Source organism: Harpia harpyja, chromosome 13 (assembly GCF_026419915.1).
Source record: "Harpia harpyja isolate bHarHar1 chromosome 13, bHarHar1 primary haplotype, whole genome shotgun sequence".
NCBI classification, from domain to species: Eukaryota; Metazoa; Chordata; class Aves; order Accipitriformes; family Accipitridae; genus Harpia; species Harpia harpyja.
This window is the reverse complement of record NC_068952.1, coordinates 36953854-36979969: the sequence shown is the minus strand read 5'-3', so window position 1 is coordinate 36979969 and position 26116 is coordinate 36953854. Positions and strand designations below refer to the sequence as shown.

At 47.7% G+C, this 26116-nt stretch overlaps 1 protein-coding gene across 1 annotated transcript; it reads right to left on the bottom strand.

The window, feature by feature from the left end:
* Positions 1–17286: 17286 nt before the first annotated feature.
* DLL1 (delta like canonical Notch ligand 1) lies at positions 17287–25880 on the bottom strand. The gene is made up of 11 exons (XM_052806528.1): positions 25204–25880; positions 24647–24958; positions 24379–24439; positions 23845–24102; positions 21327–21387; positions 20713–20843; positions 20395–20564; positions 20040–20256; positions 18530–19322; positions 18295–18409; positions 17287–17902 (listed from the first exon to the last, which is right to left on the bottom strand). Exons 1-11 carry the CDS (start codon positions 25261–25263, stop codon positions 17897–17899), a joined length of 2184 nt encoding a protein of 727 aa, XP_052662488.1. The 5' UTR covers positions 25264–25880; the 3' UTR covers positions 17287–17896.
* Between the last annotated feature and the right edge of the window lie 236 nt (positions 25881–26116).

Sequence of the window (26116 nt, the reverse complement as noted above, 5' to 3'; positions counted from 1 at the left end):
CTAAGGTGTTAAAATAATAAAGGAAGAAATAAAAGATGAACTTCAAGAGCTTAATAAAAACTAATGCCCTGGAGAGGACAGTTTTAATCATGAATTTTATCAGTGTTTCTCTGAGCAGCTGACACCTCCCCTATTGTGAGGAGATAATGTATTACAAAGGGGATATTATGAGGGTGAGTTTCAATTACGCTTTAAGCCACGGCCACCCTGTCCCCCTCAGATGCCTCCTGGGAACAGTGATTTTGCCATGGGACATCAGAGATGCCAGGATGGTCTGGCTAACTGGGGCACCAACAGGTGCTCCAAAGTCTGCCCACATCGTGCAGGCCAGTGATGCTTTCCACAAGGTAAACCTGTGCATGCCGCTGCAGACAGGAGGGAAAGCAATGAAGGGTGTCAGAACTGCTGGCAAAGCTGTGAAATGAAGCCTCGCAAAGTGGGAAATCCACCTTGTGAGTATCTGTTTCCCCTTTCAGGGATACACACAGAGGTATAAGAGGGTGAGGTCCCATCAGGCACTCTCCAGGTGGAAGGATCCATGCTGCAAGTGGATTTCCTGACATCTGAGTGAGCTGCTCCTGGCATTGCACTTCACAAGCAGATTGTGTGATAGTACAGCTATGAGACATAGGCACATGCGATAGGGACAAGGAAGAAAAGAAGCCTGAAAATATTAGGAGGAGCCTTGGTTTTGCAAGTCACGACTTGTGCAACTGAGTCTTTGCCATACATGCTCCTCTTTCACATATACACTAATGTCCTTTTCAGCACCCACATCAAGCGTCACTGTTACTTGGCAGGCTGGGCGCTAGGGAAAGCAACACCTCCATTCTCAAAGTAGGGGCAAGAAAAAGACATGATGGTCTCTCATGTGGTGCCCTTCTGAGCTCCCACCACTCCCTTTCTGTCATCAGATAGACCGTAGCTAGAGGCAATCTGTGTGGAAAGCTGGCAGTGGTCCTCACCAGCACATGTACCCTCTACTCCATTTCCCTACAGCTGGAGAGAAATAAGTGATGTGTCTGCATGGAAGAAATTCCTTTTCGGTTTTCATTGGTGATCCCCCATATTACTGTCGAGAAAAGAAAGCTCCTGGAAACTTTTAGCAGCTTCAGTCTGGATACTAATGAACACTGACTGCTAGCGAAGCTCTCTGTGCACACTGAATTCCCTTGTAGCTCAGAGTCTGAAGAGTAGGAATACTCAGGATATCTCCAAAATCTAAATGGGAGCTGTTGCGTTCCCACTAGCTGAAATTATTTGGAAGGCCGTAGGAAGAGGCAATGGTCTAACAGGCACTGGTCCCACCTCAGCCTGAGTCAGTCCTTAGGCAGGAGGATGAAGAACAAGCACTTAGAGGACGGCAAGCGAGAGATGCGTGTTATGACAACTGAGCTAGCTGGCCTTTGGCTGGAGTCTCGTACTCCCTAGGATCCTTTCCCTGTTTAATCCAAGTTAAGCTCACTTTGCTCAGAGGTGTGCCAGTAGGTAAGTGCAAGGTGAATTTTGCTGCCATGGATAAAGAGCTGGGGTGAATGTCCTGCCGTGGGCGAGGAAGAGAAAGGACAGAGCTGGGAAGGAGAGTTTGTGGGATGAACCAATCTCCACAGTATGCTGTGGGATATAAGGTCTGTGATTCACAGAAGGGTCAGGAATTATATTAAGAGGAATGTCATTCATATAGCATCAATTGGTAAACTAAAATGTACATGTATGTTACATGATAGTCCTCATCTCTTAGAATACAAACCGGAACAAAACGTTCAGGGGCAGGTAGAAACTTTATCCAGAGGTGAATTGCACCTGCAAGGTCTCTGACCTTCCTCTGAATAATTTGGTCTTTTCAGAGATTAGATCAGTACTGGAATAAATTGGCTGCAAATGGAAGAACACCATTTAGTTGGAAACAGAGAAATTTCCACAGTGGCTAAGACCTCTGGTCCATTTAATTCAGTACCGCAGTGGAGCTGCCAGCACAGACTTGTTCAGAAGCTGTTATGCCCCTGTAAATAGACAGTTCTGTGAGGATATACCTGTTTTCGGCTGTTTCTGTCTAAATACTGCAATATTGTCACCTCCTCAAAATTTGGGTGAGCCTCAGGGAATATTCATAACTTGTAAGCTATGGGTTTTAGGGGATTCTAGTTTTGCAGTAGTTGGGAATTACGCAAGACCACCTAGTTCATTAAAACAACATGAAAGACAGAGTCAAAGCCAAGCCTGCAAAGGTAAACAGTGCATGAATTCACTGCCTCCATATTTAAAGCCTTCAAAGCCTTTCAGTTAAAATCCTTTTCCGCTCTGGATCTCAGCATGAGTCTGGCTGCGGGGAGGTTTTGTGTGGTGGCCTGTCAGCTTCCATCTCCAACACAGTGAAATTCAACTAATTGTAAGTGCACATTGCTCCAGGCGTACACTGCACACTGCCACTGGGGCCATGCACACGCGCCGTGACCCCATCCACCTACTGTAAAATACCGTATTTTCTCCCCACACACACACTTTTCTTTTTTGTTACTTGCAATCACGAAAAAGATGACAGGCCAGAGCATCCCCATTGCATTTCTGCAAAAAATCAGTGTGGAAGGATTTAGTCCCATAGTCCCCGACTGCGTATGAGCCAAGAATTGCAGCAATCATTGGATTGCGCGTCCATTAATGAAAAAGGGTTGGCCAGAGAGCACAGTGTGGGGCTGTGTCTGCCTTTGGACTTTGATCTTACCTGCTGAAGCTGACCTCACTGCCATGTCAGGCTTTCTGCATTGCAGCTGAGGATCAGAAAGCTTCAAGAGGAAAAGAGGAAAAGAAAAAATGGGAAATACCTCACAGTTGAAGACCCTCCGTGACCCAAAATAGCCTCTGTTAGTGCTAATCCTCAGTTGCTTGTGAGGTTCTGCAAGGTCAGGCCTAATTTGCTCTTTATGCAAAACTGTTTCTTTCCTAAGTTTTCATGGCAATACTATAGTCACAGATTACTGGCAAACCGTCCCCAGCAGGCTTTTTTCAGCACATTCTCAAGTTTGGAATTTGCCATCTGAACTTCATAGAAGTCATCTGAGTTTGTTTCTGTTTCTTGTTTGGATAGGCCAGGCTTTACTTCCATCAAAGTAGGGTTTGTTTTCTCACTCCTTAAACTAGAATCTTTTTCAACTTAATTTTGGCTATCAGCTTGACCGATTATCACAGATTATGAGTGATGTATGGCTTGCATTCAACTGGACTGTCTTCTGGGTGGACAATGTAAGAGTATGTTTACCTTCCTCCCCCACGAATTTCCTAACTCCCCAGCTGAGAGGATCATTTGCATCACTTTTGCTGCTGCAAGTTGATCAGCAAACTATTATGGCCGCAAATCTTATGTTTCATCCTTCTACGCTCAATTTTTGTCTGTCTTTGTGTGCTCAGGGTGGTAAGCAGCCACCTGCTCCACCACACCAAGCATCTTTTGTAAGGGACTCAATGCTCTCGGGGTGCATTAAGCATGATCCAGACACACCGAGAGATCAGCCCCGTCAGGGTACTTGGGCAGAGCATAGATGTGTCCAGACTTCAATGAGCTTGGCCTGGAGGCAAGTGCCTGCCCCCAGGATCGTAAAGCTCCTGTGTCAATGGAGGAATTTTAGGGAACTTTGTGATCCAAAGCTCAGAAGCTGATTGATGCTAGGTGCCTCCCCAGCAACGGGGAACTGGGTTTCTGAACTAACCTCCTTGTGCCTCAGTCTTGTTTAGCTCTTGCATAAAGTTCTGGAAGAGGTTGTTTCAGTTCTGCCATATGCCTTTATTGTGTGTAAGTACCTGATCCTTCACTGACGACTCAAGGTAACTATAGTTGAATGAGTCATGTAAATAAGATTAATATTTGGTTAGTTGTTAGCACACCTTTCAGGCTGGTCCTCATAAAGTTAAGTTCAGTTCTGAGCAACCTTTCTGATGTGATTAACTTCATTTTCATTACTCTACTGCAGAAGTGTTTCTTGTCCTTCGGATCACCTGCTAACTCTGCTCTCATGTTCAGACGACCTGTGACACTCTATAATTCAATGCTGCTTCAGTGACAATAACATTGAAATTCAACCACACAAGATCAACTATTTAAATAAATAGTTCTGACTGCTCTCAAAGAACTCATAATCCAAAAGGCTTTCACTGCCACTCACTGCTGAACCTCACCACTTATGCTCACCTAATTATGCAACACTTTTCTTCCCAAGCCATTGCACCTGAAGTGCTGATTATACTGTACTTGGAGTGCTGTGTGCTCTCTGAAGGGCTGTTTGCAGTCTCTGTGAGGTTGCCACTTGGTTCCTGATAGAAGTGATCCCATTGCCATTTCTACTTTGTTTGGGGGGCAATAATTGAAGTGCTAATGTTCAGGGATGCATCCACAACACCGCAAGAAGTAGAAGTGCGACAATTCCCTTTTTGGAGATGGGGACATTGGAGCAAAGCAGTTAGCCCAAACTCTTGCCCTCATTTCTGGGCTGTGTGAGAAGTATGACCCAGGAGTGGCAGACCCTTTGCCTGACTGTGAAAGCACCCTTCTCTAAAAATAAACGCTAGGCGGGGGAGCCCTGAGGAAGATAATAGCTGCCGCTAGCTGCCTCAGGAATTAATTTGTTAGAGATAAGACAGTCTCAAAAATATTTGAAGGAACAGTTTGGTTTCATTAAATATATAAAAAAATAAATCTTAGAGGAGTTAATAGAAACAGAATATGCTGATGTATATGGTGTATGTGTGCATGCCTGGAGATAGATATAGATATGGATATAGATACACATATATATGTAGATAAATATATATATAGTCTTTCCCTAACTGAAGTATTCTCATTAGTTTTATTGCTTCATTTCTTTATTTCTAGGTGGTTCAAGAAATAATATTTTTTTCAAAAAAAGGTCATCGCAAATACTGGAGTCAAGGGGGACTTTTCCTTGGACCTTTTGATGTTGATTCAGAGTGCTCTGGGTTTTTCTAATAGAGCAAAGACAGCCTCTGCACATACAACCAGAACAAACCAGTGTGCCAGTGAAGTCTTGTTTTGAGGACTTAAATGCTAAGACCTTATGGCTTTTTACTGATCTTCTGCAAGGCATGAATTTCATCCACAAGACTTCACAAGGTAAAAAGTGGCACCATAGCAAACTGGAGGCACAAGTATACCTCTTCTCACTTGGCCTTAAATGTCTCACCCATTTGAACTCACATTTCCGAGAAGAGATTACAATTAGGAAGAAGCAGATTAGATAGAATTGAGTGGCTCAGCTGATCCTGACATGTACTCTGATAGGTTTTGTGTTTCTGGAAGTAGCTATTCAAGAGATTTAAGGCTCCTTCCTTTAATGGAGACTCCCGGTCTATTGTATCAGATGGGTTGTCTCAGAGCACCTCACCCACCTTGTGGGCAGAGAGCCAGTCTCTAACACCAAAGCGCAGAGGGAAATGTAGGAGGCAGAGCCCAAAGGAATGAAGAAAATAAATAGCACGTCCTCACATGTCCTTCCTTATGCAGGGACTCGAGAAGGGTCAGACCCATCGTTCTCACAGATTTCTAAGAGTCCCATCTCCTGCCTTCACACTGGTTTCTGCAAAAGAATATTAAATTTTACCAGCCAGGAAACTCTCAGAGGACAGCTTCTTCTGCCAGCCGAGCCAGTGCTGGGAAGCAAATGGCTTCCCACACTTTGAATTCACAGATCATCTGCCTATGGTCAAGCCTGGATTTTTCCTTGAGCATTCTGGATATGAAGGCAAAGCATTTTCTTCCAGCAGGGCAAATTCGCTTGCCTGTTCTCCCCTGCAGTTGCCCTATGGTTTCTCTGAGAAGGCAGAAATGCCTAGAGTGATTGCTAGTATGGTTGATTTTTGCCATGTTGGCCGTAAGTAGTAGGCATTATTAAGCAAATAGTGAATTCCCCATGTTGCATCTTTCTCATGCACCTTAAAGACATTATTCATCCCTCTCCTTTCTTTCCTGCCATGCTTATTCTAACTATACGGTACAAAACTCACAACTCTACCACTCTTCTATTCCTAATCTTAATAAGCAGTAATGGCTGAGGTATAGGGATTGTTTTTGAAAAGTTACTGACAAATCAGGAGGAGCTGTTGGTTTGAGGTGCAGTAGAAACTCGTTAACCTTCAGCTAGTCATTAATCCCCAGGAAATGTCCACCCTGCAGTCATTACTGCTCTTAGGATGAAAAGTGTTATAGAAGAGCAGAGTATTATTATGAGGTGAGAAGAGGGGGGAAGATGTTTTTCTGAGATTAAGTGCCCTCCGAATTTTATTTGGTTTTGATTTCCTTTTCCTAACAGTATTGAACTTCAGCAGAATGAGCACTGGGTTGCTTTAAACCATTGCTTCCCTCATATGTAACTCAGTTTGTACAGGCATGTATTTTTTTTTAATTTTTTTTTTTTGTTTCTCTGAATACTGTTTATTTAAGTAATTGTTGGCTCTTTTCCTGTCCTTTGTTGACCCCAGGAAACAACTTTTTTTATGTGTTTCCATTCTGGGATTTCTATTATCTACTGACTTGAGCTGGGTGTACTTCCGTGAAAAGGCCCAAAAGAGGAGAGAGCTGAAGTTACTCTTGAACTAAAGTCAACTTGTCTTCCAGTCTGAGGCCCAAGAAAACCATCACTTGAAGCAAAGCACTTAGAAGGTAGTTTACAAGTCTACTTCCCAAGAGCAAACCAGGATGCAGTGTTATCACCTTCATGAAGTTAAAGGAGGTGGTTTTGCAATTTAGTGGAAAGAAGTCATGCTGTTAATTAGTCACATTTATTTGACAAAAAAGTGGGGGAGGGTGAAAAGGGGAAAGGAAGTTGGGAAAGCAAAACAGAACAGAAGGGAAAAAATCTTTATGATGAGGTGCTCGGCAGGATGAAGGAACAAAAGGAAGGCTTTCTGCCTGTCTCCTGATATTTTCCAACTCAGCAAAAAAATCCATTGTGTAGCTTAAGGGGAAAAAAAAAGTTAAAGTTGAAAGCTTAGTGTGTGAAAGCAACTGCTCAACCATTGTGTAATATGGGCTAATGTAATGTCACTGTTTCCCCATGATGTAAGTTGCAATTTTTGTTCCAGTTGCTGTGGTCAATGTTATCGCTTTCACTTTTCAAAAGGGGGCAAAGGGGTGCATGGAGATGGTATTTCTCTTTACCCCCACCGCCCCTTCCCCACCCTGAAACAAATACTTCTGTTAGGAAATATCAGTGCTGACCAGATGTCACTGACTTTTTTTTTTTTTTTTTGCATGTGTCCCTTAACAGCTGGCAAGAATATCAGCTCAAATTATTCACCACAAGCACACTCTTTCTGTTTGTCTCCAGATAAAGGGATTTGAAATCCTGGTTGTCAGAGAGGGATGCTGAAAACTGTGGAATGGATTTCTTCGGACAGAGGGAATACTTCTTGAAGATCTTTAAACCAGTCAGGGATGGTCATGACTAGCATGCAAAACCAGATAGATCCATTAGGGTTGGCTCTTCATGTTCTCAGAAACTGTTTTAGTCCAGGATGTTTTCTTGGAACCACTGTGAAGTGGCTTGTTCACAACAATCAGGAAATCTAAATGTAGAGACACTTTCTGTTTCAGTCATGTCAGCTGAAAAAAAATATCTTAGATGTGGTTACAGATGAGAAATACAGTGGATGGAGGATAGAAAGAGACTGCTGTGCATGGATGCTCTAGAATTGCTCAGGACCATAGCTGTGTGTGTGCTACCTTGAACTACAATCTCTACACCTTGAAAATGGGCTGAGGGCACAAGACAGCGCTAGATTTGCAGTGGGACAGTTCCACGCACAGTCCTGGTGTCGCAGGGCTCAGGAGGTGGCAGTGGTGACACAGAGAGTGGCACTGCTCTACCTGGAACCACGCTGGGTGGGTACCGCTGGGCACAGCGCAGAACGGGGGCTGATTTGTCCTCACAGACCACAGGCTAATGGCCCTTGTCACCCGTGTCAGTGAGGACCAGTACCTTCTGCCTAACCATAACCTTCTCCTCTTCCCCTCATATTTACAGTTATATCTGCTTTTCTCGTTGAAACCGTCATAGGTAACCGGTGTTTTAGAGAATAGTGCTGTGTTCTTCTCCAGTTATGGCTCCGTTGTAAAATAAGTGTGTTTTCCTTACATGAGCAAAGATAATTAAGGAGCTCGGTACACGGAAGTTATAGCATGATAGCATTATTTTTAACATTATCTTCAGATGAGTGAAAAACGAAGATCAGCTGAAGATAACTCATCTGAAAACTTCCAGACAGCGGGGAAGCAAATCTCAACTCTTCACTTCAGCTCTGTCTCTAAACCAGAATGAATCACTATGTTTATTTAATACTGCACCTTGTCTTTGGTGATGAGGCAAAGATTTTTAACGAACAGTAAGGACAGCAACTAGCCTTGGAAGAGTATGTAACACATGACATGTCCCAGGTATGGTAATGTTATGCTTCAGCGTATTAAGGCTTGTATTCCATTACTTATCTTCTCTAATGTAGCTGTAGAGATCCTCATTATTGACATGAAGAGCAAAGCTTTTCTAAAGCATGCTAAGCTCTTGAAATGACATCAAAGTTGTTCATAGGCACTAAATTCCACTGGTGAACTACATGTTGTGGTTTCAAGTCCTCTTATTTTGGCCTTTTCCAGCAAGCAAGTAGGAGAAGCCAATTCACTGTTCCATGTATTGTCATGTTCCATCTTTACCTACCCTTTAGTAAGGAAACCCTAGCATTTTATCATGACATGGAAGTCTTTCCATATGCCTCATCACCTCCACTGTCAACCTCTGCAGTCCCTTCAGTTTTGAGCCTACCTGTTTTGAAATGCAGGGATGGGAACTGACTGTGTCTTTCTGACCATTTTAGGATGCAGGGACATGGGGTTCTAGACTACTGGAAGGGCAGCCTTGGGTGACCTAGATTTCTGTAAGAAATCCTAACTCCATCTGAATCAATACCAGCTTTGCCATTGACTTCAAAGGGGCCAGGAGAGCAGCCCCTGTGCCTTCATCTTTGTGCTGAAAAATGGGATATTATGGTACTTGCCGTTGTTTCTGAAGTGGTTTTAGATGCGTATAAAAATTAAATTATTAAATAAAAATTAATTATAGTTATTACTGTATTTTCCATATTGTTTTCCATCACACTATTTTGTTTCTTTCTCTGATGGCCCCAGGGCACAAAGCAGATGTTTTCACTGAGCTGTCCTCAATGACTTTTAAATTACTTCATCATTGAAAAATGGCAACCGTGCCAGTCTTTCTTGTAACATTCAATCTCATAATCCCTCATATGCTTATAAAAAGACAACTTCAGGGCCAAATATACGCAGCACTGGAACCACCATGTCCAGATAAATCAGGTAAACAGCAAGAGGGAAATGGAGAGGTAAAGAGAGAAAAAAAAACAGAAAGCATGAGAGAACACAAGATGGAAATGGGCAAAAAGAAAGGAAGGAAAGCAAGTCATCTGTGCAATTGAGAAGCATTATAGTTTGGATTTTCCTCAACTATTGATGGCCTGGAACTCAAATAATAATTTAGCTTTATTCTTGAATCTGTTTTGCCTTAGAAATAATGGGGGGGTACTTTATTGGAAAAAACATTCCTCGAATGTCTGACAACGGAGCATTACTGAAAACTTCTGATTCCCCCAACAGAAAACCTATTTAAAAAAAGACAAGTCATTAATCAGTAACAGCTGCTCCCAGCACCTGTTATTTATTCCTGTCATTAACACTTCCTTTAGCATTTCTGACAGAAATGGGTATCTTTTCTATCTGATAGAAAAGTGCTTTTTGGAACATCCCCAGAACTTGGTGGCAGCGTTTGATCTACAACGCGTGTTTACAGCTTACCCCAGCGTGGTATCGCAGCTTTTCTTTTTCTCTTGTGGGTTCTTTCTTTATTCTAAATGTAGGTTTAGAAAGCACTGAACATCCCATATCTTTTGCTGAATACTTGTGCGGCCTCTAATTGTTGGTATGCCCTGGTTAATTAGGGGCAGGGGCACACAGTGACTGTGGGGTGTGTACAGGTGCCAGAGGATTGCCAGCCACCACGGCCTCCCTGTGCCTAATTCTCACTGAGGCAAATGGAAACTCGGAGGGCTTACAAGCCGGGATTTCAGTGCTGCAGGTGTTGCAATGTTTCTGTGTCAGTTTTGTCTTCTGTCGGAGCCTCCATCTCCCTGCTCAGATCAATCCCAGCCAGGGTCCCCGGCGGAGCTGGCAAGGAGGTTCCTCCCCCATGTTCCCCCACCAGCACGGCTCTGTGACCCCCCCGGCTCCCTGCCCCGTCCGGAGGAGCGGGATTCTCCAGGCAAAACGATGCCCTGCCTTGCCTCTTCCTGCAAGGGCCCCTGGCTGCCTCTTGCCCCTTCCCTTCCCAGTGCAGGAGGGACCCAAACCTCTCCTCACGTAGCAGAAGAATACAGAGGAGATCAGACAGCAGCAAGCATTGTTTAGAGGCACCTTTCCTTTATATCCATTACCTGCTGGCTTCCAGCACCAAAGCTTGGTGTGGGAAGTCCTGCTTTCCACAATGATCCCAAACCCTCCTGTGCACGTGCAGAAGCGAGCTCTGAAAGTCCAGACAGCTCTGGCAATCTGGTTTGAAAGCCTTATGGTAAACACTAATATATAATATGAAAGACGTGTAGGTGTGGCGCTTAGGGACATGGTTTAGTGGTGGACTTGGCAGTGGTAGGTTAACAGTTGGACTTGATGATCTTGAGGGTCTTTTCCAACCTAAATGATTCTATGATTCTCTATTTCTGCACATAGTTGAACACATCAGCAGCAGTGAAGAAATGCAAGCATACCTGGAATATTGCTGCTCTTTGTTTCCTTTTTCTTTTTCCAGCTCTTTTTTTTTGCTTAATAAATATCTGTCAAATCTGTTTCATGCTTATTCACAGTTTAAACATTGAGATTTGTAGTGGTTTCCTACCACAGTTAGATAATGTTTTTCAACTGAAAGCCACTGTTTTCATTTAGGACTGTTGAAGTTGTGGCAACATTTCTGTTAGTCTTGGGGTTTATAACATTGTTTTAGTAAAAAGCATGCATGGGGTTGGATTTAGGAGAACATTGTTTCTTTAATACAGATAGATAAAGAAAGCAGTGTATTGTATTTATCAAAAGGAAATGTCAGCAGAACTTTATAGTCTGGTAATTAGATAACGCAGATAAGTCTGCTGAGTTTGTGTGCTCACAACTGCCATTCCAGATAACACTTCCTGAAGTCAATTAGAAGAACTTACACAACATCATACATTTTTCACGGTTCCTTTCTTTAAACTGATACAGAAGGAAAGCAAGAAATTTAAGATACAGGCTACGACAAGCGCAATATGTAGTCATTCCATGTTAGTTTTTTGCTCTGAACAATCCTGCTCGCTTTGAGCAAGAGCGCCGGGCATCTGACTTTTCCAAAGACGCCCGCAATCACGGCAGCAGCAGCTGTGCCAAACCATCACCACTGCGGGGCAATGGAGAATTCCACGGGCCCTTTGATTCAAACCAAGGTAAAACCAGACCGAAGAGAGGGGCTTACATTTTTCAGACAGGTGGCCTTTGTAAACACTCGCGTTTGCATATACAGAAAACCTCGCAAAGGAAAATCTCTTAATGCCTTGAAAAGGAAAGCACACAAGTAACAGCCAAATTATCTTGGATGTGGAACATGGATCCAAGTGTTGGAGGCCTGATTCTCCTCCGTACTGTTTTTATTTTAACTGTAGATGAGGTATTTTGACTCTATGCCTGTTGAAAACATTCTGAAGAGGTTTAATTTATTTATATTAATGGTAAAGTATTAGCCTTTTATGCTAGGAGTTCGTATCTCATAATGCTTTGTGCCCTATGTAATTAGTTGTTCTTGAGGACACCAGTTTTTCCTTGTGCAGGTTACCATTAAAAGTATTTTCTGACATATAGCCAAATCCTGCAGTTTGCTTGTGTTAAATACAACCTTCCTCAGACCACTAAAGTGCTACTTAGGGTCAGAAAATGGGATGAGAGGGAGAACTTATCCTTAAAGATGTTCACATTCTAAAGCAAAATCAAAAGCTAAATATACAGCTTTTTAATGAGATAAAATTCCCAGATCAACTCTACTTTGGGGGAAAGGGGGGGGGGGGGGAAAGGACGTTTTCAGCTGATCTGCTGTCTGCCGGGAAGCACTTACTTGTCATTTTGCTATCTTGCTTCACGAAGAAAGTGAAACTCATAAGAGAGGTTTTCAAGAGGGCATTTCAGTTTACCATAGCTAAAAAAGAGTTTCCCCACTGAAAATGTCTTTCGTAAAAATATTGACTTCGAAGTGTTGTGGAAAAACATCATTTTCTGCTAGGTAAAAATTCTGATTAGAAATGATCAGCAACTGCCTCCAGCGTGAACATCTTGGCAGTGGGGGGAGCTGCGTGCAGGAAGGGCTCTGCAGCACATGTCCTCCCCCACTAAGGGCTGGTCAGAATTGCCTATCTGTTCTGTCCTTTCCCACAGAAAGTGCTGTCCTCACAAAGTTTCATGTTACGAAAGAGAACACAGGACATCCCCGTCCTGATCCTTTCTCCTGCTCAGCCTTCAGCACCCTGGGAAATTACCCCGTGGAGATAGATGCACTAACTAGTAGTTCTAGCCCACACAGATGTAAGTGCTTGAGCCTTGTCCGAACAGCCATGTATTTTCCGAATTATACCTGCATCTTTATAGCCGTGCAGACATGCTCTGGAGAACGCAGTGGTATAAAGTTGCTTTTACTAGCACAGCTTAGAGAAATAAACAAGGGAAGGGGAGGGAAGGTATCTGCACTGATGTACATCACCTTTCCTTCAGTGTAGCTGCATCCACACTGGCCGTTCAGCTGGTATAGTTTTATACCATGAAAAAAATCACCCTAGTCATATATAACCCATGCACAGAACAGGCTTTAAAGTAAGCAATGCCACTTTATATAGTTGCCCCTAGTAGGTGACATGAGTCTGCACTGACCCTCACCGTTACCCCCACAGCTGTATCATTGCATTGCGACAGTAGTCCCTGCCATGCTTTTGCCCCCGCAGTTAGCATTGTCCTAGGCTGTTCCTAGGCACAAAGCAGGAGCCGTTCCCCACAGGCAGCGTGGATGTAAGCAGTCTGTTTGGGAGAGTAAAGCAGTTTAACACTATGGATACAGACCCATCCACACCGGCTGGCTGCAGGGCCAGAGACCAGCCCTAGCAGTGTTGAATTTATTGGTGCAGGAGATGAGGCTTGTGCTGGTTTTGGCCACAGCAGCAGGAGAAAAGACCGGGGATGTTTCTTCCTAAGAAAAAAAGCCAACCTGTCATGAGGATTCTGTGACCTCCAGCCCCATCTCCCCCACCTCCCTGCCCCGCTAACCAGGCAGCAGCCCCCGCACAGCAGCGGGTCTGTCGTCCACCTCTGCCTCATCGCGAGCAGCAAGATCAGCCGTCACGTTTTCACAACAGTGGGCCGCATGTTTCATCTGAAAATCTGCCTCGTAATGCACGTTGGGTCTTTTCCAGCCAGGCTCGTGATTTCTCTGACTTGCATAGTAGGTAGCAGAGACACAGGCAGACAGCCAGGTCTTATCAGCCAGGTGAAAGAAGTGGCTCCTGAGGAGGGAAGGGAATGGAGAGGCTCCCCATTTGTCTCGCGCAAGTAGATGTCAGGCACCATGAAGAGATTGCTACTCAGTTTGGGATTTGGCCTAGAAGTAGTTCTCAGGTCATTTTCTTTGAAATAGATGGCTTTGGATGCTAGGCCATAACAATAGGGAGGTTTCCCAGGGTCTGTCATTGAAGAATTCCCGCCTGTATCACCTCCGCAGCTTTCCTCCTTGTCCCTCATAGTCCCAAACCGAGTTTAATCTGTATCCCTACCTGCAAAATGGTTTTGCTGGAAGAGAGCCTGCTACAGACCTTGATGGCTGGTGCTGATCTCTGAGAGGAGGCTGATGGCACCGTGGCCCCTCACGTTAAGACTACCATGTGTGGCATCCTTCCTGGGCCGTGGGCACACAGCTGCATCACGTCCCCCCCCCCCGCATACACCGCGCACACACTTAGACCACCGCAGCTGCCTCCCTGCCCCCCGCCAGTTTGTCTCCTTGCTGCTGCCAGCGCAGGGTTTGCGTATCCTCTCTGAGATGACGGATGTTTCAATTGTGATTGGGGTCTTTATTCCATGCAAGCATCTGAAAGGGCTTTGCAAAAATAGCTCGCCACCTCGCAGACAAGCAATCTGACATGCAGAGATAGGAAGTAGCCTTACTCGCCTTGGAGGGTATTTTAACATTCCCCACCACCGTGGTATCCTCTCACAAGCACAAATGACCTTCTCCCTGTTAGCACAACCAGGAGGCCCCCATTTTCCTAAGGTCCTGGAAAGATTAAGCGACACGGGTCCAAGGTTGCACAGGAAGTCTGGAGGGAGCACTGGAAATAGAAGGGGGCCCTCCTGAGTCCCTCGGCAGCGCCTTGACCACAAGACCATCCTTCCTCTCCCAAGGTTACACATCAGGTCTGTGGTGGAGCCAGGAATAGTACCCAAGTTTCCTGACACCCAAGCTGTCCTCCTGCACTGTGTACAAAGTAAGCACAAACATCAATTTAAAGCAATTTATAAACCCGTGTCTTGCAATTAAACCTGAGACGTGCTGTCTGAACCCAAAGCTTCCTACGTTTCGAAAGCCGTGACACGCCTCGCTTAAAAAGTCCCCTTCCACAAACAGGGCAGCTAATACCTCCCTGCAGCTAACCTCTCCTGCTGTTTTCAGTGCCTCCGAGCTCCTGACACGTCCTGTCCGTGCCAACCCTGCAAATGCCGCTTGCCACGGAGAAACAGGTTTGCAGGCAGAGGTGTGGGCTGAGGGGTGCCCTCGCCAGCCGCCCTCTTGAGACCCGGCACCAAAGGAGGCCAAGCCCTCCCCGGCCGCTGCAGGACGGAGGGGAGGGGGTGTTGCAGGTCGAGGTGGGGGGGCATGAAGGGACGTCGCCGAAGCAACGGCCTGAGGAGGGACCCCAGGCCCCCCAGGGTCCTGGGACAGCGCGTGGGCTGGCACCGGCGGGGGGGGACAAGCCACCCGGGGGGGGCAGAGCTGGCTAGAGCGGCCGTGGGCTTTCATGTCCCCCACCCGCGGGGACACGCGCTGCGTCGGTACGTGCAGCTTCCCCGGGGAGAGCCTGGAGATGGGCTGTGTCAGGAGGGGCACGGTGCCATGTGTCCCTGCAGCTCCTTGGAGCCTTTCCATTAATTTTAATGGGCTTTGGATCAGGCCCTGAATTCTCAGCTGTCCCGGCTGAACGGCCTCCCCAGGCAGGCTCTCCTCTCGTTTTAGCGTGAGGAGGCCTTTCGGGGACCCTGCTGACAGGGAGGGTCCTGCCGCTTTTTGGCAGCAGAGCTCCCGTCCCGGGGCGAGCGCTGCCCTGGCAGGGCTGAGGCCGGCAGGCACCTTCGCTGGGCCTTGCCCGCCTTGCTGTGCTTTTCCAGACCTTTACCTGACGTCATATTCAAGGGGCACTTGCTGTAGCTCTAAAGACCTGACGTAATAGAGGCACTCAGCCATCAGTGACCGTCCGGTCGTTACTGCTGTTTCTACAGAAGCCGCATTAAGAGGGCCCAGCTGAGACCATGGCACTGACTGTGCAAAGAGCAGTACTTCATAGGAGACAAGGCTGCTCCAAAAAGCTTGGGAAGAAGAGGAAATGGAGAGAAATAAAGTGATTTGCCCAAGGTTGAAGAGCAAATCAGCAACAGAAATGGCAATAAAACCTACTAAGGCTCGCTTGTTTGTCCAATCTGCGAGATTATGTTGCTCTGAACACCTGCTGCCATGCACACCGTCGTGCCTCATTTAATATATGATGCATTGACCGGTTATTGGCAGGTTGTTATGTTACTGCTTAGATTGAAAATGCTGTCCAGACCATCACTGACAGGCTGGTTTTTAATACATCACTCTCCTCATGAAAACTTCCCCTAAAAAGACACTTTGGGATAAATGAAGAGGATGATGCCGCCGGGTCACCTCATGAGAAGTGAGTCGGTAGATCTTGTCTAAGGTTTGGCTTAGCCAGAAGGTCTTACAGAGGGACAAGCCCTTGCAGTCACTGTGAGCTTTCCACTGGCCTCACACCAACGTACGGTTCCAGTGGTTCAGGTGCTTACGTACCCTAAAACAAGGGGAGCACATATATACTTTAGAGTTATAGATCACCAGCTGCAATAATTGCTTGATTATATCTGCTAGCCCACTCTTTGTGTTTAGGATAGCATCCCCCTCCCCTGAAGCGAATGGGAACAGAGGAGTTTCATCGGCTGCCCGAAGCTGCGGGAGGCGGCCCACAATGATTGGGGTTCAGCTTTAATGAAGCAAAAAGGAAATTATTTCCTAGATTTTCCTTTTTTTCCAAAAGTGGAAGAACACGTTGCCTGTTTCGGAAGGGCCTCTGCTAATTAGCACGCAGCACAACCTGAAGGAGAGCTAGTTAGGGCAAAATAAATGGGGGAAATTGCCTGAGCATTGGGGGCCAAGACAGGGGATGGGATCACACCCTGCCCCAATATGAAGGCAGCAGACACCGGGGCAGAGCAGAAACCAAAGGTTATGACGGGTATCATAACCAGGAGAGCTGTGGCCACCAGTCAATTCAGCATCACCTGTTCCTGGAGAGGGAAGGGCCACCCCCCGGCAGGTGGGACTGGGGGAGCTCACATCCCATGGGTGCACACCAAGGACGGGAGCCGGGGGCCCTCACTGGCGTGCCCTGGGAGTCCCAAACTCCCCTGGACTCCAGGCCAGCGTTTGAGGTTGCGAGAAGCGAAGAGCTGAGTCACGACAAGCCCCGCATCTGGGTTGCGACGGAGAGCGCGTTGCTCTTCCTCGGGAAGTGATGCCGTGTGTGGTTATATATACACAGCCCCACATGACTGAGCAAACATTACTCAAGGTTTTGACAGACATTCACCTTTGGGGTAAGAGTGAGCACAACCGTAGGGTCAACAGTTCAGAAGGTTAGGAGGGGAAAGAGGGGGGTCTACACAGAACAAGTTGTACCCCAGTCTTTGTGGTAGGTCTCAGTCCTACCCCATCCACCCATGAGTCTGCAGAAGCTTGTCAGATGCCTGGTTGCAAGGTTCAGTCAGCTCGTCATCAGTTATGGAATAAACGTAGCACTCTGGTTATCATTAATAATATTTATTTTGGAAAAATATTTTAAAAATGAATTTCTTCATTAACAAAACGGTAAAAAAAACTCAAATAACATTTGCACAATATTCCATAAATACATTTATATACAAAAAAATATAGTCACATAGACCCGAAGTGCCTTTGTACATATTTACCAAAAACTTTAAATTATAAAAAAATGAACATCACAAAATACTCAAGCTTTACAATTATCATGAAAATATTTTTACAGATTCAAAAAAATAACACACTTTTTCTCACCTAGTAAAAACACATTTTAGTATCAAAAAAGACAATAAAGGCAGTGTTTGTGTCTCTAATTCAAGAAAAGACTGGCTCATAAGAATCCAAAATATACACTTCAGGCAGTGCATGCTTCTTATGTAGTAATTAAGTCCATTCATTTAAATATATATAGAAAAGCAACTGACCATAGTGCAATGATAAAATTCATAAAAGGCAGTGCAACAGTAATCCTTGAACACAGACCCTTGCCTGATGTCCATCTTGTTTCTTTATTTTGCAGTCACTTTGCTAACTTCAGTAGAGAACCAGCTCAAGCCTGAATTTAGTTTCTCAGCAGCAGTCAGTGAAGGAATCTATCTCCCATTCCTCTTTCAGCAGCATTCATCGGGGCGCGTCTCCTCTGAAATTGTTCTGAACAACCACCTTGCCATATCTCTTCTGGTTTACACCTGGTGAGAGAAAACATGAGCAGAGATCAGAAGAGGTTAATGGAAAGTAAGAAGAGGGCTGTAAGGCTGCAGAGGGTCGGGCCACTGCCTTTATGCCGGGCAAGAACAGCCTCTGCATGAAGCACACTGAGGGGTAGGTCAGCAGACCACAACCACACTATCACTATACCCTTGCGGGCAAAAGTCGTCATACCCGTAGCCCCCACAGCAGCAAGTCACTGAGCTTGTGTTTACAACGTGCACAGCGTGACAGACTCAAGCTGGCTGGATTTCAACAGGTACAAATGGCCGTGGCACCACGGAAGGGAGTTCAGCTGCCCTGAGGTGTGTTCAGTGTAGGTTGCGCACCGAGAATTTTCTCTGCTGTTCCAACCACCAGGCAGTATACTAACCTCAGTTGCTATGATGCACTCATCTTTCTCTTCTGATATGACATACACCGACTGGTACTTTGTGTCCTTTGAAGTGGAATATACTGAATCTGGTCGTTTTCTTTCAGAAGTATCACTATTGAAGACAAAAAGAGACAACACAGGTCAGATGGCTGTTGCTTAACACTACCTATGAGACACACCCCCCGCCCCCTTCAAAGTCAAGCTTCCCCCCACGCTCAGATGTGAGAGATACCTCTTTAGTTGTACTGCACATTTCTCCTCTGCCTCTGAATCATACGTTTCACACTTGGCTTCACATTTGCTGTGCTCCTCTTTAACAGAGTCCTCGTTCTTGAGTTCATGCACCAAATTGTAATCCACTGATGGGTATCTGACTTTGTAGCCATTTTTATCGGAGTTATCACTGTGAAAGTCTACTTTCTTATTTGTGTTTTTAATCTGAGTGGCACCAATGACACTTATGGAAATGTCCTTCTCGCGCTGGCAGTTCGCCAGGTTGTTCATGGTCTCAGTCTCGCTCCTGCAGGCATCAGGCTGGTGGTGCCTCTTCTGCACTCTGAGCCTGACGCAGACGACCACAGCAGCACACCCCAGCAGCAGCATGAGGACCAGAATAATCCCGGCGCAGACGGCGATCCAGGGGAACTGGGCGTTCTGGCCTTCCGTGTACTTCTCGGTGAAGTCGACGATGACCGGTCCCTGAGGCGGCTCGGGGAGCAAAAATTGGCAGTTGAGCCCACCGTAACCCCGGGCGCACTCACAGACGTAGCGGTTGTTTCTTTCGTGGCAGGTGGCCCCGTTGTGGCAGGGGTTGTGTTCGCATCTGCTCACCGGGGTGCTGCAGTTCTTCCCGTTGTATCCCGGGGGGCAGGTGCAGGAGTAGTCATTGACGCCATCCTGGCAGGTCCCTCCGTTGACGCAGGGAAAGGAGGCGCAGTCGTCCACGTTATCATCACAGTGTCTCCCGGTGAAGCCAGCCTGGCACTGGCATATGTAGGAGTTCCCCAGATCGACGCACTGGGCTCCTGCAAGACATCAAGGGGTACGGGCGCTGAGTGGTGGGCAGCCAGACCCGACAGCCTCCCACCTGCTGCTCTCGGGGCGACCATCACAACCGGCAGCTGAGAAAAGCTCTCTTTCCGAGAGGTTAGCTCAACCTTTGCAGAGTCTGATCCACCATAAAAAGTACAGGGTTTTTTTAAGGAAGATATTTGTTAACCAGACCTGGTTTTCATTCTCCATCCTATTCCCTTTTTAACATTTCACTCAGCTTGGACAACAAAGCTAGTCCAGATCAGGTTAACACCACGATCTTACGTTACAGAGTTGGAGTGGCAATGAATGAGGAGGACTGCAGTAAAGAAAGTCTTCACTGGTTTAATCAAAACAGGAGGATTACTGTTACTAGATTACAAGTAATAATATTTAGCACTCGTGTGGCATTTTGCATCCACAGACCTCAGAGAGTCTTTGCAAAACATTTGCAAGTATAACCCTCCACATTTTTATGCACAAAGCTTCAGGCCAAGTTACCTGGCTACCGTCACCCCTTGAGAAAATGCAGCCTACAGCATGGCCCGAACCACACCATTACTTTTTAAGTACAGTTCCTCCACCAAGTCAACTACTGACATGACATGGACCATGATTGATCAGTGGGCCTTGTTATGAACTCCAGACCAGAAGGCAAAGTAACTGGATGGTCTCCTTTTAGAAGGTCACTGTAGCATGTTTGGCCTTACCATTAGCACAAGGGCTGGAACTGCAGTAATCGATTTTCTTTTCACAGTTGAACCCAGAATAACCCAGTGGGCAGCGGCAGCTGTATCCCCCATCAGGGTTGTCGGTGCATCGCCCACCATTGAAGCATGGTCCATCAGCACAAGTCATTGCACTCAGCTCACAGTTTTTACCGTAGAAGCCCGGGGGGCAGGTACAGGAATAACTGTTCTCAAGATCCTGGGGGGAAGAAATGAGAAATGGTCAAAATATTTAGCTGAAGTTGCTTTGAAATCCAAGAAGTGATTATGAAAATCAGTAAGACTGACATTAACTCCTCCCTTGGGGTTCCAGGTGGCACAAGCAACTCAAACTTACAGTGCAGCTTCCACCATTCTTGCAAGGGTTGGCGTCACATTCATTGATTTCAATCTCGCAGTTGGAGCCTGTGTACCCAGGTCGGCAAGAACAAGTGTAGCTCCCCTGACCAGTGTTGGTGCATGTGGCACCATTCTTGCAGGGCTTGTGGTGGGTGCAGTAGTTCAGGTCTGTAAAAGATTTTTTTTTTTTTTTTAAAAAAAAGGGCAGTCAAGACACTTGCTACTTTGCAAGGCTTGCATGGGGTGGGTGAGCTGGATATAGCTGCTTGCTTTCTGCATTTTAAAACAGACACTCAGGCAAGGGCTGAGAACTCACCCTGGTTGCAGAAAAGGCCACCCCAGCCTTCCTGGCAGTTGCACTGCCACGGCTGCTGACAGGTACCATGAAGGCAGCCTGGGTATCGGATGCACTCATCACAATATCGCCCCTGCCAACCCACTCTGCATCTGAAAAAAAAAAAAAACAAACCAACAAATTCTCATCAGATTTAGACTTCTCACAGTTGGAAGCCCTATCACAAACTCTGCAAACACACTGATGCCAGGGATCAAGTTTCCTAAAAGCCCTCAGTGATCCTTCATGTGAGAAAGTCACCAAGTCCAACCACAGCATCAGCTTTCATGGGTCCCAGCTATTTCTTCCACTTCCTTAGAGTGAGCCATGGTTACAGGTAGTTAATTTGTTTACTCTAATAACAAACAGCTAAACCTTACACGCAGCACTGTAAACTCATTAGGTTAATATTAATGGCACTGATGTTTGACTTGTAGATTAATACTTTGATCTGGCATCACCTGGATTTCTCAAATTACCATCTAATATGAAGAAAGTTATTTAAAGCGACCCTTCAAATGACCAATGGCTTACTTAACACCAAAGCATCAATGTTAAAGACAAAGAAGGGAGCAGGAGGGGAGTGGAAAACTTACTTGCATTCCCCAGGTTTGTCGCAAAAGCCATGTTGCTCATCGCATCCAGGCAAACAAATCGCTGTAAACAAACCAAGCAGGGAGAGACATCAGCACCAGGGTCAAACGGCTCCCTTTTACAAGTCCGATCCCGAGAGCACCTTGCAGGTGGGGAGAGAGTCCCTTTTACTAGGTCAGGGCAGTTAAGCGCAGCTGAGTTAATCTCTGGAGTCTGCAGGAGTATTGATCTCGCCCCGTAACTGGGCACTTTACTTATCGCCGGGGATGAGCATTCTTCTTAATACAGTTGCACACAGACAAAAGAGGACTCACAATTGCTCCCTTCCCCACAGCCCCTCACCCCCCTTCCCTTCCCAGTGAGGGTCAGAAGTCCTTTTTTCCAATTCTATGCACACAGCTCCACCTCTTAATATCCCCCGAAAGTGTGTGTGCAGATAAGAGTGGACAGCTGGTGTGCAGGGTGCCAGTGCAAGACAGCTGCTCTATTGTCTATTCTCTCCCAGCAGCTGCCCCACTGCAACAATACCCCGGCCCCGGAGCCAATGGGGCCGGCGGCCGGCGGCCGGGCAGCCTATCCCTGCCCACAGCTAATCTATGGCACGCGCGTGATTTCGCTGCAAAAAAACTTTTTTTTTTTTTCTTATTCAAATAAATAAGTCTAAAGTTCTTCCTCCCTCCTTCCCCCCCTCCGCCCCGCTCCGAAAAGGGGCAGGCGGGTGGGTGCAGCCCTGGTAAAAGAGGTAAGCGGGCCAGCGGGAGGGAGGATGAGGGAGGGGAAAAAAGGGACTTCTGCTCATTACTTTGCCTGGTTATGGAACTCATTAAGCAGGCACTGCAAAGTTTTAATTCAACAAAGCCAGCCAGAGACAATGGCATGCGAGGGGAAGGGGGGGAAGAAAAAGAAAGAAAGAATCGGCGCTGATAATCAGATCGCCTCCAAGTTGGAAAGAATGGAGCTGGGGGCAAGGCGACGGGAAGCAATCTGCGACTGGCAGCTCCGCTCGCTAACGGCAAAACATTCTTTTTGCATGCACACATAAACACATCTCCCCTGCCTAGTAGGTTTGCGTTGCTGTTATAAGCTTGTTTTTTTCAAGAGGGAAAGCAGAGGGAAAAGCATATGTAACGAGTCAAGACAGACGGACAGCCTTCTACTTTGCTACGGGAAGAGCAGCGATGTACAGGCATCCAAAAGTGCTGACAGCCCCGAAAGAGCTCATTATCAAAATGCTTCCTTTTTCCCCACCCCTTGACACAACTGGGCTAGGCACTTTTGATCATGGGAAAGGTTGTAGTTCCTGTTTAAAACACTATCAAAGGAAATGCGAGCCCCTCTGCCTGCTGTTTATTGTGCAACGTTGTGCCATGAACTGCTGAAAGCATCCTAGCAGTCACTAACAGTGTGAGTAATCAATCTGGGCTTGTTTGATAGCAGCTCAGCTGAGACCACAGTGTAGGTGGGCTTTAAGCAAAACAAAAACACAGCAAGAAGAAAACCGAGAGGCTGCTTTACAGCCTGTAACTGTTTTCTCCCTGCCTGCCTGGCCCTTTGATGACTGGAGAGGAGCACTCACTCAGTACGTCATCTGCCAGTGTCCTTCAGAGCCGTGTATACACACAAACAGAGAATGCCATCACATGCTGCAGCAGGAGCTCTGTGTGCATGTTCGGGTGTACACCGCTGGGTCCCTACAAAGGGCGGCAATCCTGTACAAAGCTGCAGGTATCTGACATCCCTGGCTATCCTCTTTGTGATCTGCTTACTGTCCCAGCTTTTCCTGCTGTATCAACACACTGCATTCCTCAACAACTTCAAGCTCAGGCGTACTTTAAAACTCGCATCCCTCGCTACTTTAGTAGTAGTAACAACCATGGCAATGGCACAGAAGAGAGATGCAGAAGAAGCTGAACGCGGCTTCAGGTGCAACAATCTCTGTTAGTGGCAGTTTATGAGTGCCTCAAATGAGAAATGTATGGTCTAGAGGCCACAGAGAGCATCTTGGACCTCCCAACACTTTTCTCAACATAAAGCGGCAAGACATCAGACCATGACAAGCCTGCCAACAGGCCGGCTGTGTGTATGTTGCCACAGCCTAGCTGCCTCTCCTGAAGCCATGTACCCTGTAAGATGACGATACCGATGTACCATGTTTGAAGCGGTGGCTAGGTATACAAAGTAGTCCTGATATATTTTAATAAATCCTCAAGCAACTGCTGAACATTTTGCTATCAGATTTGATGCCTACAGCAAATGAGGAAGAGTGTAATGTTGGCACTGATATTTTTATTAGCTTGAGAAGGGGCTGTCTGCATTAACATTCTGTGGCAATGCTGAGGACCTCCCGTCCCCTGCACCAGTAAAGCCCATACACAGCACCAGACCTCTGCCCACCGTTACTTGGTTTCCCCTCTCCCGTGGGGCCTGATGTCAAAGAAACCGCCCCCACCCCCACCCCACAAGAGCTCAGGGGACACAGCTGCAACCAGCACCAGGGGAGACAAGAAGGTGGACACTCACGCTCAGTGCAGTACTGGCCTTTCCAGCCCGGGTTGCAGACTTTCTCGCCACGCTCTCCGCAAGTGAAGTGACCAAAGGCATCGTCCCGGGGGCGGCAGAAGACGGAGCAGCCTTCTCCGTAGTAGTGCTCATCGCACACAAAGCGATAGGAGTACTTGAGGTCGGTGCGGCCGCTGCTGTGCAGGTCCTGGGACCACTCTTCACCCACCGCCAAGTGCCTCTGGGTGGCCAGGCGGCTGATGAGGCGCTCGGGGTTTTCTGTGTGAAAGCGGAGAGGAGAGGCGTGATTAGGGAGCCCGAAGTGGGCAGGGGTGTAGGAAGATGCTCAGCTGGGGGTTGGGGGGGGCAGAGCTGGGCTCAGCAGAGGCAGGAGGATAGCGCCATGAGCCAACAGGTTGGCCTTTCTACCCGTGGTCTCCCGAAGAAGAGCAGGGATGGGATGGGGGGAATGTGCTGCACACTGCAGAGAGAGGGGCCGAGTGGGGCTGCCAGGCTGGGATTATTCTGGGGAAGAGTCTGTTTCGGGACAGTTACCTGTGGTGAGGTCGTCAGGAGAGTCCGTATGCAGAGCCTCAATGATGAGCGAGAAGGTGCCCTGGGGAAAGAAGAAGCAGAGACAACCCACCGGGAGAGTGTGAGAGCCAGCAGGGCCAGGGGAGCAGTGCCTGGAGTTATCGCTCCCAGACAACCCCCGGGGGGGGATCGGTGGCCCCTTGGAAAGGCGTTCGCCCAGCTGGGGTGGCCCGGGTGGGTGGGGTGGGGTGGGGTGGGATGGGATGGGGGCTGCTCCCCCCCCACTTACGGGCCAGGTGAAGCCGAAGGGGAAGCGGATGGGGTTGCTGAAGGCGGGGTCGGCGCCGCCCGCCCCGTCGGGGACGCTGAAGGAGTTGGCACCGAGGACGGGGGTGATGGCGCTGCCGTAGGTGCAGGGGGGCTCGGGGGAGACGCTGGCCTGGTAGTGCTTGAGGCAGACGCGGAAGAAGGTCTTGCAGTCGCACTGCTGCAGCCCGCCGCCGCCGGGGCCCCCCCCGCGGCAGCAGTTGCGGTTGCTGAGCAGCCCCTTCTTATTGACAAACTCCTGCAGCTTCAGCTCGAAGACCCCGGAGCAGCCGACCTGCGAGGCGGGGACAGCGGCCGTCAGCCCGCCGAGCGGCCCCCCCGCTCCCCCCCGGCCCGACCCCAGCCCCGCCGGCCATCCGCGGGGCCGACACCCCCCCCCCTCCCCGCTTCTCCCGGGGCTGACACCCCCTCCCCGCTTCTCCCGGCTGCAACAGGCAGTCCCCGGCACCCTCCCACACCCCCCGGTGCAGGGACCGCCGCAGATATTTCTGCCCACCGCCCCCCCCCCCCGGCACTTACCTGGCAGCGGCTCAGCAGCACCGAGAGGAGGGCGAGCGTCAGCAGGAACCGACCTCCCATTTTGGAGGGGCAGCTCTGGTGCCCTCGCTTTCCTCCCCCTTGTCTTCTCGTCGGAGGGGAAAGGGGAAAGTCTCTCGGGGGAAAGGAAAAACGCAGCGGCCAAAGCCGCTCGCCCCGGCAGAGCTGGAAGGGTTAGTGTCACGGTCTCCTTCTTTCAGGAGTGTCTCTGACTTTTTTTTGCCCCTCTGTCGATACCTCTAGGTGTAGCCTGTCGGCGACTGACAGCTCTTTCGGATGGCAAAAGAAAAAGAAAGGGGAAAAAATTAAAAAAAAAAAAAAAGGTTAAGATTAATCTGCTAAACTCTTTTTCTTTCCCAATCCACGGTGCTCCTCCTTTCCTCCAGGAAGAAAAAAAAAAAAAAAAAATAAAGGCAACTTAATTCCCAACAGAGGCAGAGAAAAGGCTTCCCAAGGAAGATTAAAAATCGGCGATCTGAAAATCCCTGCAGAGGCAGCGGCGGACGCGGCGATAATTCCCGGTGCGGTGAGATGCGGGAGCGGCTCTGCGCGGCTCTGCGCGGCTGCGCTCGCCCTGCGCACGTCGGGGCTGGTGGGTGTCAGACGGCAGCGGCGGCGGGCAGGTCACGTCGGAGCCTTGATCCCCTTTTTTCCTTTTTTTTTTTTTTTTTGCAAAAGAAGCGAAGCTCTCTTTCCTTGTCGTGGGCTTACTTTTGTTTTGAGAGGAATCCCAGCCAAGAAAAATAAGCTCGTGTCTCAATAGCGGCGCACTGAGCGTGTCCGGGTGTGCTCCTACGGGGGAGGGAAGGGGGGGGTGCCTGCTCTGCTCTGCCCTGCCCTGCTCTGCTCTGTGCCGCGGCTCGGCGGCTCTCTCCGAGGGTGAAGCGCTAAGGAT

Bases quoted from the DNA above. Each gene is read 5' to 3' on its own strand.
- DLL1 (XM_052806528.1), bottom strand. From the start codon at position 25,263: ATGGGAGGTCGGTTCCTGCTGACGCTCGCCCTCCTCTCGGTGCTGCTG. The intron at 24,959-25,203 runs GTAAGTGCCGGG...CCCGCCTCGCAG, and splicing joins TGCTGCTGAGCCGCTGCCAG to GTCGGCTGCTCCGGGGTCTT. The intron at 20,257-20,394 runs GTAAGTTTGAGT...TCTTCCCCCCAG, and splicing joins AGAATGGTGGAAGCTGCACT to GATCTTGAGAACAGTTATTC.